Below are 13,408 nucleotides of genomic sequence, written 5' to 3'. Positions count from 1 at the left end.
TCGAGATTAGCGCCGAAGACTGTCTCCTCCCACCCCCTGTGCATGCAACACTTCGTTAACGGACACCCGACTTTTCATCTTTTAATGTGTCTCCCGATGCGCGCATTCCGTGCAGGTATTACACGAACGAAACGCGGAACGCTGGTTATTATTGCGTAACAGATCGACGACCCCGACGACGACGACGAACGTTACAAACAACGCGCGATTCGTAACGAGATCGGAAGCATATGTGCGTTTCTAAGCTAGAAGCGACGATGAATATATACACACCTCTGTGATCGGTAATAGCTGTGATTTAGAAACACGAAATTACTAGAATCTGAACACGAACAAAGGTGTTTTTTTTCTCGTTTTTTTTTTTTTTTTTTTGTTCAGAGGCATTGAACTTTGTTAACGTTATATCTGTGGGAGAGAGGAAAAGCTGTTGTCAGCGGGGGAACAGGTTTTCAGGAAAATCGACGTGGCTCTCTCGCATCCTGCGTGTGACACAGGTTGTATCGGGTTACATATATGTATATCTCTCTGCCGCCCCGCCATTATCGCTACGAATTGCCTTTTGCGGTCGTAGACACGCAACGCTTGTCCACGGTCAGTGTCCCATTTTTCCCTCGTTCGGCACCGATTTTTATGTTTCCTTCTCTCTCTCTCTCTCTCTCTTTGTACTCTTTCGTGACAACCGTACATAAACTCTCGTGCAGATTTGTTCGCGCTTACTTTCGCCTTAACAGCGCCTGTGTAACACGATCCCGGCCACGCTTCGAAGGTGTTCGAGTCTAAATGTCAGCTAACTGAAATATCGTTTTTCCTTTGAAATACAACGATTCTCTGATCGAAATAGTATTTTGACAGGTTTGTATCGATATGAATCATATGAGAGTCGAAGGAAACTGACAATTCTTGTGTAGTGGGGAGTGAGACGTTTGAGTCAACTGTGTCCAGCGCTGGATTGGGGAGGGGGGCTTACCCCACCCCTTTCGAAATAATTAGAAATTACAGAAATAAATCGGACCAAAGTTGTTAAAATATAACGTAGCATTGTTCGTTACAATCAAGCGTTCGTTATGACTCAACAGTAATTAATTTTACTTAGAATTATCGTGTTTTATTATAACAATCCCCCGCTGTTCAAGCAAGGGGGCTCTCGAAGGTGTTTGATAGCCATGGGCTCCAAAAAACTTAACCGGGCCTGAGTGTGCTGTGTGTGCTTCAATAAGTCCGCTGAGCCATCTCCACGTGGTCACTGCTTGACGAATATGACGAAGCGTGTACGCACTCCTCGTACAGAGTGGGGGGCGGGGCGACAATGTGTCATTCATGTATATGAATATTCAATCGGACGTGTTCGCTGTACAATTATCCGCGTCGTTTCGAAAGATACAAATTAGTACCCATTTGTTCCCTTTCACTATCTCGACCGGTTCATTGGCGTGGACAATGAGCGAGTGGAAAATACAAACGGGCGCCATTTTTAATAACCGGCGAAATACCGACCGCCGCGGCATGACATTTCAATCTACACTTTTATAAGAGAGAAAGCACGCCCACGCGTCAAATAACAGGTCCTGCGATCTACTAAACACGTTCGGTATATTGGTCACCGAGATTTTATAAGCCTATACATCATTCCGCATAAATTATCGTATAAACGAACCGGCTATGGTGGTGTCCCAAACAGATCGACCGAACCACCCAGTCCCTGAAAAAACTTAAGACCAATCGTTACGTTACGTCGATGCGTCACAGGTGTGTTCTACCATGCTCGGAAGCCGAATCATAGGAGGCGTGCCGGTTTGAGATACCGCGCCTCGATATTCCGTATGAAAAACATAGGGTTAACCGTTCGGAAGACGAACGCGGTTTTTACGGTGTGTGGTAGTGATGGGCGATACTGTATCGATACTTTTCAATTCAAATATATATATATGGTATCGATATTTAATATGACAATATATTCCAGTATCGATACTTAACCCATAAATTTCGACACAATCGCTAAATTTGCCGTAACGTAACAGGTCGTAAGGAAAATGGACCAATCGCGGGCTTCCCATAAAGTTTGCGATTGGTGCCAATTTCTTTTCATATTGTTACCTGAGAATTTCTACCTTAGTAAAATATCTTTGCTTAAATAAATGATTTATTTTCATTTTTGGATTTTATTACTTCTAATTTAATTGCAAGTGTCGATACCGATAATGTCGATATTTTATTCTCGATATACATACGTGTGTATCGATAATATAACTTTTTTTTTTATAACTCGTGTATTCATTAATTTCAAAACATATAATTATCCGATGTAGCGCAATCAATCATGTAAATTTTCCCGTTTCACTGACTCACCCTGTACTTTCCACCGCGAAAATGTCCCAAGACCACATTTTTTCCCGTTCGTCAATGAGAAACATCGAAATCGTTGAATGCAATAGCGATGCAACATACGGTCGCTCATTCAATATACTATTGTCTTCGCGACGTAATAGTCCCTGGTGCCTTGCGGTCGGTTGCTACAAGATTTACGACGCGGGGTTCTCGGGGGAAAATAAAATTACAAAATCCATCGCACGTGAGCGTTTACGAGTCAAGAAGATATGTACGCGTGAGGCGAAGGGAGCGGAGGGAAACAGTTTTCCGGGGAATATATTTTGAAACCGTTAAGGGAGACAATTTGAACAAAGCGACAATTCTACTAGTAATAGGCTACTACAAACTTATTTATAGGTTATAACTGTTCCCCCGCACATGATCAACATCGGAGGGGGGCATTTTCGTGCCTTGTTTACCCTTTCTTTCGTTTATTAAGAATTCCTTAATTTTCAAAAGGTCTCCGTGATCGAGAATACCATGGATCTGTCTCGAAGATGATCCATCATAAGTGAGAAAAAGACACACGGGACGATGTGCATCAAGAACGCGGAACGGGCACTGTCCTGAAACTGTGAACGCCGCGCGCGCGGCGATACGGGCGCGTTTCATAGTTTCCACGCAACTGTGCCGATGCCAATTACCGTTGGGGGGAACAATGATCGACATATGTCGTAAGCGAATCCGTTACATCGAGCCACTTCACCAATTCAAATCTCACTGTTACACCGAAGGAAAACAAAAAAAAAAAAGAAGAAAACTTTCTACCCACATGTGTTTACACACATATATTATCCTCATAATTACAACACAAGGATACCATAAAAAGAAACATACGCCACATACACAGACTACACACACGCTATCAGGAGTCGTTCACACGATCGCATCACAGCCGTGGTTCAAACGCAGCGACGGCGACGAATTCACTGTGTGCCAATTGTGTGTGCTCAGGAATTTAGATCCGGCCGTGTAACAGAGGGGTGAACGTTCTGTTTCTGGTTGAACGCCGTCACCGGGCATAACTACACCACCGACGCGAAATCACACCGCGGCGGAGAGACCGTATATCGTCGACTCTTGGTCAGCACGGGAGGGAGGAGGAGGACTGACAGGCACGAGATATACCAACAAAACTTACACTTGATCAAGATGACACCATTATGCAGTTCCTCCATCTCGCGGAGGCGAACGATTCTCCTCGCGTCTCGTGCTCCAGGGTTAAACAACGACGATTTCTCGATCGAGCACAGGCCTCCGTCGTCTTGTTTCGCGTCGTTCGCAACGTGCTCGTGGATACCGTACTTCGGAGCAAACATACGCTCGAGCTGTTCCACGATTCAAACCGGCGTTCACGGGTACACGACACTCCCGCGGCGTGGTCCCGAAGGAGGGGGGAAACAGAAAAACGATCCCGCACAGCGAATTACAAGGCACACGTGGTATCACTGGCCGCGGGCATAATTAATATCGCGGCTCTGTGCACCGATAAGAATGCGTCGTCCTGTCCGCGCGCGACAAAGAAACGCCACCGAGGAGGACCGAGTAAACATGGCCGCGTGCACGTCGAGACTCTCTTGGCTCTCCGTAGCCCGCGGAGCCGTCACGCACTGAGGGAGGTTGCATGGAAACGAAGGGCACGGAGGAGAGGACAGAAACAGAGAGAGAACGGGACGAACGTATACGAGACTACGACGTCCGACTGAACAGAGACCAGCACGGGTACTAAAGAGAGAATGGAACAGAGAGGGTGCTGCAAGCTGCGAACGAGAGAGAAAGTTAGAGAGAGAAGGATAATGGACGTTGAATGTGGAAAACGGACGGGAAAGAGAGAGACGGTTAAGCCGGTTACCGAAAGAGACAAAGGTGGTAAGAGAGACAAAGACAGATGGAATGGCAGAAAATGAAAGAGAAGATCGTGACTGTGGCGTGGTGGCCACGGAAGAAGAGAGAAAACGAGAAGGTAGAGAGGACACGATTGTTGTTCGGTGGGAGAAAGACAGAGACAGATTCAACGTTTTATAGTAGTTCGTCGAAACGGCCGGGTGGCGGCGCCACCTCGAATGGCTAGACACGATTGCCGGAACTTCGACTGCTCCTGAAACGGACCTGGGTAAATCACGATCTTCTGACCTGAGGGGTATTGTTGAACGGAAAAAGCGTGAGGCAGCTGGACCACGGTTGAAAATTGTATGCTTAGGTTTCTGCGTTCTGGGAAGTTGGAAATGTGAAAAATTCTTGGAAACGCTGGGACATTGGAAACGATCACCTTGTACTGATTCTTTGGGAAAAATTTCAAATTGAATTCTGTCCTCTTCTACTATACACAGTAGACGGTTGTTTCTGTGGTGTTCAGTTACACGCGTGGGTGTAGATACATTTATGTCTATCTTTACGGATCAATAGAATGAAATTATCGACTGTATTTCTAGATATTTCCGCGAATCTAAACACGTCAATCTCCTGTCAAAAACGGAACTCGTGATCGAATTGCGCGTGAAGTTATCTGAATGTACGTTCGCGTACAGATCGAACCAAATAAATTTTTTGTTCACGTAGGTTCTCTATATACGAAAAATGTGTATGTAGTTTGTATTACCGTTAAAGTGCGCATAGCACGAAGAAATGCATTATTCGTGACTCGTGACACAAAGAAACCCCGATGTAAGCAATATATTGACACACAAAGAATGCTTAGATAGTTGAAATACGATGCGATTCGGAAGTCGTGTTTATTGCGTGTGCGTGTGGAACGCCTGTCCCCGGAAACCCGGACTGAACGTTTGCTCGCGTGATAAATGCTCCCATAAAGATTCCATAAAACAAAACTATTCCTCGTAAAAACCGATAACACCCGTACCCACGAAATATCATCCAGCAGTGTCAAGACCGAATAACGGTTGGGAAAAAAGAAAAACTTTTCTGCAAAGTCGTTTTCACAGTGGATTCTACGAAACAGTCAGAAGCGAGCCATCTAGCAGGAATAAAAGTTTCAGCCAAGATCGAAATACATACGTAAGTTGACTGAATGGTGTTGCCAAAGGGGCAGATGGCCAAGGCTAGGAGTTAATTGTATTTATGGAAATTCCCTTCGACTTCGATCTTGGCAACACTGTACTCGATGCGTCGCATTACTCCATGATATTCTAACGGTCTATTAAAAGAGACACATGCCGCCTACCAGAATTTACATTCGAAATTCTCACAGAAGGGTTAGAAATGATAGACACAAGACGAAGAAATATTTCATAAGATAGAATGTGACGTATGTGTGTACCTCTGTGTTCCCTGTTAACGATCGATTAAAGGATCGATAACACACTCGGGTACGCATCTCGCATTGGTCGATAAGACAGAGTGCGTATCGGATGGAAGAGTGGCGAGAACGAGTTGGCCGAGCAAGAGGAAAAAGAGCTGTGTTGTGTAGCTCTAATGGGAGATGGCGATGCGGTTTGTTTTCCTTTCTTACTTGGCGTCCAGCCAAAGAACGGCCGGTTATACCGCCTTGTCCCACGGACAGAACGACTCGCGTATATACCGTCTAAGTATCCGCGGTCCCCACCAGAGATCTATGTTTGCAGCTTCCACCACGGCGGTAGCACAGCCTGGCCTGTTCCACGTATATACTCCCCTCTAGTTCCGCGGCGAGTACTGAAACCAGGTCTAGATTTTAGTACGCATCAGAATCCCGACTATGAGAAGCTTTCACACGAGCGATCGCGTCCACGGTAGATTCGTATGGAACGGTCGACATGACGCAGGCTTCACAGCAGACGAAATTTCGATGTGAGTTCTGGCTTGTATGGATAAACAACACACAGAGAGGCTCGGGTGCATCGACAAAAACACGTGTACACGGATTTTTCGATTGTGCTTTACCGACGCGTCGTGTTACGCTTGCTGATCGCTAGACTGTGGATGCAAACGGACATCCATTTTTCAAACGCACCAGAATTAATAGTTAGTTTTTATCGAATTTCTTGTGTCACTTTAAAAATTCAATGAAACACGTTTTCTATTTTTCCATCGAACATGAGAATTCACGAAAGATTTGTATGTATCTTTACTCTCACCAGCATCAGCTGTGAATAATCCAGTGCTGTTCCCGTCGATAAGGTGTGAAGTTGAAATTAGAATTGAAAATTTTTTGTAGTCATTGTTAATGTTTGTTTCGTTGGTTGTGTTGCGTGACGTAAAATACGATATAATTCACAGTCTAATGATCGTACAACTGCTGTAAATGTATCTCATAGATAGGTATTCTATTCGTTCCCGTTTTAATCGTCCCGCGTACACGCATACGTCAGTCAACTGTTACCATTTTGCTACGTAGATCCACTGTGGATACGTAAGTGCGCGAGTCGCGGCCCGTGTCCTCTCTTGCGTCATCATCGCTCTAATGCTCGCTTTGTACCGGCTTGAACTTTGTCATCGTCCTTCGTTTAACACAGATCGTGTTCCGTAATACTTTTGAATTTCAATAGGAACAGTTATTATCGAATTACCGTGATTTTTGTTAAAATATATATATTAACGTCGCATCGAGTGAACCTAAGCGATCATTAACGACGATGATTTCAAGTACTATGCAATGTTACACGCTATTATAGAGCGTTGAATACCGCGACGAAATAGTATTTGTAATATTCAGTGGCGATTACTGCAATTCTCTGTCAGAGCCGCATTCATTTCACGTTTATTACTGTAATTTCGTCGGTGGCATTATTTTTTAAACAAAACAAAATGCAACTAAATCTGTAATCTTACGTTATTTTTCGAGCCCCTTCATAATTGACACTTAATGAAGGGGACACGTTGTATTACACTTTATACTGCACTTTACACTAGTTCTACAAGCGGTAGAAAATTATACATTCTTCTCGCGAGACATAAAATGCAAATTGCATAATAAAATTCTTATTTTTGTTATTTCTGATCTGTTATTAACTGCACGGCATATTTTTGAACAAATAAATGTTATATTTCTCGACGGCAAAATTGCAGTATAACCTGACTGTGTACAAGCGAACGTGTACAAATTTTTTGAAGTATATCGAAATTGGGTCGAACCCAGAGATTTTAGCCCTGCGTGCCATTTTGACAACAAACTGTTTCGCGCTATTCCGGTGTTTTTGTCTGTAATTTGGAGATCGTTCAAAAATCGACCTAATTGAGAACCGCCATATTAGTCACGGAGAGCGCCGTTAATGGAATGCGCGTAGCGTCGTCCCTCCGTGACACACACGTGTTCCCGCGGTATTAAATTGCGCGCGGTTGAAATTGTTATTCCTCCTACTATCTTTACACCGACGGTGACCGGTCTCTTCGGTCCCGGCGGAGACGACGGCATTCCACCGACGAATATAATAAACGTCTAATAGAGGAATGGTAACCGCGGGTACACGTGATTATAATCACGAGAGTCACACACGCAGCCGGGGAAAACACTCTTCGCCCCCCCCCCACCATTTTCTTCCCTTTTTGCCGATGTCCACAGGGACCGAGAATCTCACCTGCCGGTTCATTCAGCTGAGAAAGGAAAACGGAAAGCTCTTCACCGGCCGCAAATATTCCGCCCAGGCAGGTTGGGAGTAAGTATACATCTTGAACGTTTGTTCTCTATGTAATTATGAGCCTGGTACACTGGGAGGGGGGGTGGCTTGGGATGATCTTGAAAAAAGATTTCAGGTATCCCTGCACGCAAACATCTTCTTTTTTATTGTCGAAGAACCATTTTTCCTTGACCGTTGGTTGAAATTCCAGATTTCATTACTAGTTTATTGATATTCACCATTTTCGATTGTAAAATATTACGCGCGGAATCTCGAAGATTCGTCGCTGTGCCAGAACCGTGATCGACTACTGAGGCAATACTGTACTTGAAATTTTCATTCCTATCAGGCTTAATCCAAATATATTTCACGTTCATGTGCACGAATCCGACTGATTTTGAAATTTATTACTCCGAGGGGTAAGCTTTGCGCGAAGAAAAAATCATTTTCCCATTTTTTATTTATCTTTCGCTTCCGCCATCATAGTTGTAACCGTCGTCATATCGCATAATTGCACTCCGGCCAAGGAGATGCTAGGAAGAAAAGGTTATTCGTTTACGGTATTTCTCATCTTTATAGATCTGCGCGGTGTGTACATCAACCAAAAAAACCGCGAACGATCGTTTTTCATGCGTTTTAAATGCCGCCGCGTTGCTTCGTTTCATGTTCCGTCACGTTTTACTTCCTTATTGGGATTTAACCGACGGCAAGAAAGCCGAACATAACCCCCTTTTCTGTCTGCCGCGAAGAAAGCCGCAGCGGCGCGTGAATCCCAAAAAAGGGGGGACTATTTATCGAAGGATCCGCGCGGCGGATGAAACAACCCTGGAACGTCGAAATAAGGGGCAGAGATATTAGAAAAAGAAGACATATTATTGTGTTTTTCCGTAACTCGAATCTGAAATGCGATCGTGCGTCAACACGTCCGCGGTTCCGTTTAACGAGTCCGGAACCGTGACTTCATAAATAGCCTAAATGGTTTCTTTAGAAATATATGCGAAACACATTTGTTGCCGCACCGTTGTGATGGAACGTGACTAAAAATATTAGGCTTATCTCATCGGCGTTGTGCGTGCACCTTATAGACCCTTATGTATAAACAACAAATCTTATATTTCTTGTGGACTACATATTGTCATTCTCAGGAGATAAAAGTATATTTTTTCGGAAAATTTCGAACTTTGAATCCTTTTCACAGAAAAACTACTTTAAATCGTATTCAATCTATAGGTTAGGTTACGCTTTTTATTCTACTACCAATCTTTCGTAACGAACAAGAATGTTTTGTTTGCATTCTTATTGTAAATTAATCCGCGGAAATTGGTGAACTTTGAGTAACCTGTTGCGATACAGCAGGTCTGGCCAGTATATATTTGCTTCACCCGTGAAGCTTCGGATACACAAGATGATCCCGCTGGTGCAATAGTAATGAATTAAAGGGGGACGGAAACGGAAACGTTCAAGGGAATAGCAATAAAGCATCGCCGCATCCGTTATTCAACGACTTTATTCGTCTTCGGTTTGATTCGTTATCGCGCGAGACGCGTACTCTCGTCTGTGATAAGAGCAAAACAATAGGCCGATTTAATTCTCCCCCTGGCGAACAGTGTCCCCAGTGTTCGTTTCTCGGAACGTCGTAACGCGAAAATATTTGCACACGTTTGGGTAGGGTTGTGCGGCAACAAAGCGAGTTCAATATTGTTAACTGGGCAAGTGGAAAGCGTACGTGTCTTGTAATTGCACTCTCCCTACATTATTTGGTTTTAGTTAAACTTCTTGATATCTAGTACAACAAAATTTTGAATAGCCCTTCTACATTCTAATCACAGACTACTTATCTCAGATTACTTGTACACTTGAACAGCTGCATGTTATTTCTCGTTATCGCCTCGGAAATAGTGCGCCACTTGCTGTCAATTGAAGATGCTCAAACGTCTAGAGCTTCCGAAATTCTCCGCCAGGTGGCGATAGGAAAAGAAAAATTTAAATTCGTGTCTTGGGTCTTTTTGATCGACAGGTGGTCCGTGAATAAATAATAATGAATTAATTATTATTCACTTATTGTGCAAAATACTCTTATCTTAAGATTCGGCATCTGATTTTTTTCGCGATTTCATGTTCTTTTCTTCATTTTCGTAGATACATCTTGCAACAAATGCGAGAAGAGTTTCCCACCATAATGGCTAACGTGCACTACAGGGTGCTGAAGAAGAAATGGTCAAACCTGTTGCAGCAATACAAAGTGAGACGAGGCAGATGCCTTTTATTATCCCGCGATTAACCACGGATTGCTCGTTTATCTGCGCGCGCGTTAGTTTGCTTTACCGTCTCCCCGTTTCTGTTCCCTCCTACGTGGAAGGATAATAAACGTACTCCCCCGTTCGAGCTTAGATAAAGTCTCGGGAGGGGCACTGGCCTGAGACGAGAATTACGATGTGATCCGAGGATTCTTCCGAAAGCACGCGTTCTCGCGCCATTTTTGTCGTTCCCTTATAAGACCCGAAAGGAACTAGAGATAGTCAAACCTTACATTTTTCTTTGTAACCGAGTTGATCACTAGACTGTGGATCTCTATGAAAATTCAGATATTTATTAGTTAATTTACTGAACTGAATTTACGTCAGACACTATATTTCCGTTTTTAAAGGTTTTATTGGGGTCCAATGTATAGCTCGTTTTCGTTTCGGATTCGTAAACAATCGGGGTGCACGATATATCTAGACTTTACACGATCACGGTAAACCCGTTCCCGGAAGGGAACAACGTTTCCTGGTCGTGTAACGTATATCGGTGTCCGAAAGATCCATTGGGGGATCCAGGACGGCGACTAGGGGGAGAAGAATCGGTAAACTCGCGGCACGCGAGGAACGCGTCGAATCGCGTGTGCAGATCGACAAACACATACACACACGATCGAGCACGACCGAGTCTCGCCTCTGGCTCTGGTCCTGTTACTATGCATCAGCCACAGCGATCTGCTGTTTGAAGGAACTGCGGAACCCGGTGCACGGGGACAGGAACAACGCGGACGACGTCTCCTGGCCGTTCTACACCGCGATCGACGAGCTACTAGGCGGCGTACACGATCGCGTCACGCCGAACCACGACGAGTACATCGATCCCCACGAATTCCTTTGCGTATCGGTGACACCGGAAGAGCCGACTTCCTCGGTGGACGCGCTTCCGTTGCTCTCCTCCAATCCGGATATCGAGGGTCGTCCGACTACCGATTTCCAGGCTGGAATGAGGATCAGAACGTTTGGGGATGGTGGTTCGGTTCAGATCGAGAGAGTGCCTTCGGACGAGGCCACCAGGTAGGTGGATATGAAAGATTTTTATTGTTGCATCGAAACGATTATTATGGACCTAACACACTTGGTAAGTAGAGGAACATTATGGTCTTATTCGAGTCTCTGAGTCGGTCCAACTGTGAGGTTTAAGTTACTTAATGAACAATGAATCGAATTCGTTTCTGATCTAGTAACAATACGATTGAACTTTCTGTCAGAGGAATTTCGTAAAATTAGAAGAAATTATAGATTTTGACGTACCGTTTCTCGCGAACTAATAGCGAATGTTAATATTCGAAGGAAATCGCAGTCGCGGATCTTTTTTTCCAGGTGAAAAAATTCCAAATGATATGTACGATGATTCTACACGTTTGGATGAAACCAGAGGTACAATCACGTGGATTCTTGTTCACAGGCAACCCGTCAAAAATCACGGTAGAAGAAAACGCGCGGCAAGGAGCGCAGCAGTCGTCCCACGACTACCACGCGCCACGGGGCTGACGATAAAAAAAATCACGTCGGAGGCGGACTGTTCCAACGACTTATCGAGGGTACGAGGAACCGACCAGGCGGTCGATTCCACCAGAGAGAAAGGACGAGCGAGCGAGTCGCGTAACGAGGATGAGGAAAGGCCGAGAAAGTCGAGGCGGACGCAGGCTGCACCGTATCGCGAGGATCACGAGTCATGGACCGATCGTCGTATCGAGCAGATCTTCGAGTACATTAAGCGACGTGACGAGGAGAACAGATCCATCATGATCCGAGTGATGCACGCCGTCGAGAGTATTGCCAATAAATTATGACACTATTAAATACACGTAGATATACATATATACACAGGGTAAGTCAATAAGAATTACTATCTAAAATAACTCATTACCTATCAGTTGTATAAAAAAACGTTTAAATGGATTGTACAGCATTTTACGGGACTGATCGTATGGATGCAATTTAATTTCATTGTACCTTATTTTTTTTTTAGATACCAAGGTGACCTTGAGTTTTTTCAAGGTCAATGCATCCTTCTTTTTTAAATACTATCATGCTATAGGTTGTTGAATTCGTCCTTCTATTGGCAATAACGGGGTATTAGAAAAAGATGCACTGACCTTGACAAAACTGAAGGTCACCTTGATATGTAAAAAAATATCTATTCGAAGCATTCCTTAAAAGGCTACATAATTCATTAAAACGTTTTCTGATACAAACAGTAGGCAACGAGTTATTTGATATAACAGTTCTTATTATTCTATATATACATATACATATGTATATGTAGTGTGTCTCATTTGAAACCTTAGTTTACACGCAAATGTCTCCCGAAAGGTTTAAGTGGGACACCCTGTATATATGTTTGAATGCTTTTTATAAGAACCCCAGAGTAATTATTTTATAAGGCATTCTATCTCTTATCGAGTACAAGCGGTATTACACTTTTCTCTAGAACATACACGCAAGACTTCCCGAAGGGGATCAATAACAATGAACAAAAGTTTTAATGTTCGTCCATTTTCGATTTTATCCAATTTCTCGATTCAATCCATAATTGTCGCGACACAAGAAATGTCTGTAATACGTTTTAATAAATATATATATCGTTTCGAATTCAAGGACAAATCTGAAAATTCAAATATTTCGTAAGGTTCCCATGGACGATGAGCTTCCTATAAATTCCATTAAGCTGCATCCCCATTATGCCGATCGGCAAAACCGATATATTATATCGAATCTTCGACGAATGGGTATGAACAAGCACAAAGTTCATTTTAAACTCGACGACTTCACCTTGAAATTCCCGGGAAAAATCGAAGCATCCGATGGTCACTCACAAAGCCCGGTATTGTTTAAAGCGGCCACGGTTGTCGAGTGCCCTCCGAGTTCAGTCCCGGAGATTAGGGTAGGCCTGGTCTCGTTCGAGAATCTCGATGGGATCCCGGAAACCATATGGCCAAGAAGGACTGCTGCTCTTTTCGGAACATCTGCCCACGATTCCCCCTTACAATTCTTCCGTTTACAATCTCTACGCGCTATCGTCCTGATTTTTTGCGAGAGAGAAGAGCAAAACAAAGATTCCATGCTAAACACCTGACGCCCCACCAACAGATTGCTCGATAACAAATTAAATTAAGTATTAAATTACAAGTAATACTCCAAACAAGAAAACAAACGTCCATTGGAATCCTGATCGCAATAGAATTT

At 43.7% G+C, this 13,408-nt stretch overlaps 2 protein-coding genes across 4 annotated transcripts in view; one reads left to right on the top strand and one right to left on the bottom strand.

The window, feature by feature from the left end:
• LOC107193371 (rho guanine nucleotide exchange factor 10) overlaps positions 1–13,408 on the bottom strand; it is a 44,019-nt gene that overhangs the window by 19,077 nt on the left and 11,534 nt on the right. The gene's annotated exons all lie outside the window — the stretch shown is intronic.
• Positions 6,040–12,012, top strand: LOC107193372. Its single transcript, XM_015582797.1, has 5 exons — positions 6,040–6,153; positions 7,865–7,958; positions 10,059–10,161; positions 10,908–11,233; positions 11,625–12,012. The coding sequence occupies exons 1-5, from the start codon at positions 6,120–6,122 to the stop codon at positions 12,010–12,012; spliced, it is 945 nt and encodes a 314-aa protein (XP_015438283.1). The 5' UTR covers positions 6,040–6,119.

The sequence above is a fragment of the Dufourea novaeangliae genome, unplaced genomic scaffold, assembly GCF_001272555.1.
Source record: "Dufourea novaeangliae isolate 0120121106 unplaced genomic scaffold, ASM127255v1 scaffold7, whole genome shotgun sequence".
Lineage (NCBI taxonomy): Eukaryota > Metazoa > Arthropoda > Insecta > Hymenoptera > Halictidae > Dufourea > Dufourea novaeangliae.
Note: the sequence above shows the minus strand (reverse complement) of the source record. Positions and strands in the feature narration are given on the sequence as shown.

What these genes read in the sequence shown, in the direction of transcription:
- LOC107193372 (XM_015582797.1), top strand. Translation starts at nt 6,120, where the DNA reads ATGACGCAGGCTTCACAGCAGACGAAATTTCGAT. An exon ending in TCCGCCCAGGCAGGTTGGGA is followed by an intron (nt 7,959 to 10,058) that starts GTAAGTATACAT and finishes TCATTTTCGTAG; the next exon opens with ATACATCTTGCAACAAATGC. An exon ending in CCTTCGGACGAGGCCACCAG is followed by an intron (nt 11,234 to 11,624) that starts GTAGGTGGATAT and finishes TCTTGTTCACAG; the next exon opens with GCAACCCGTCAAAAATCACG.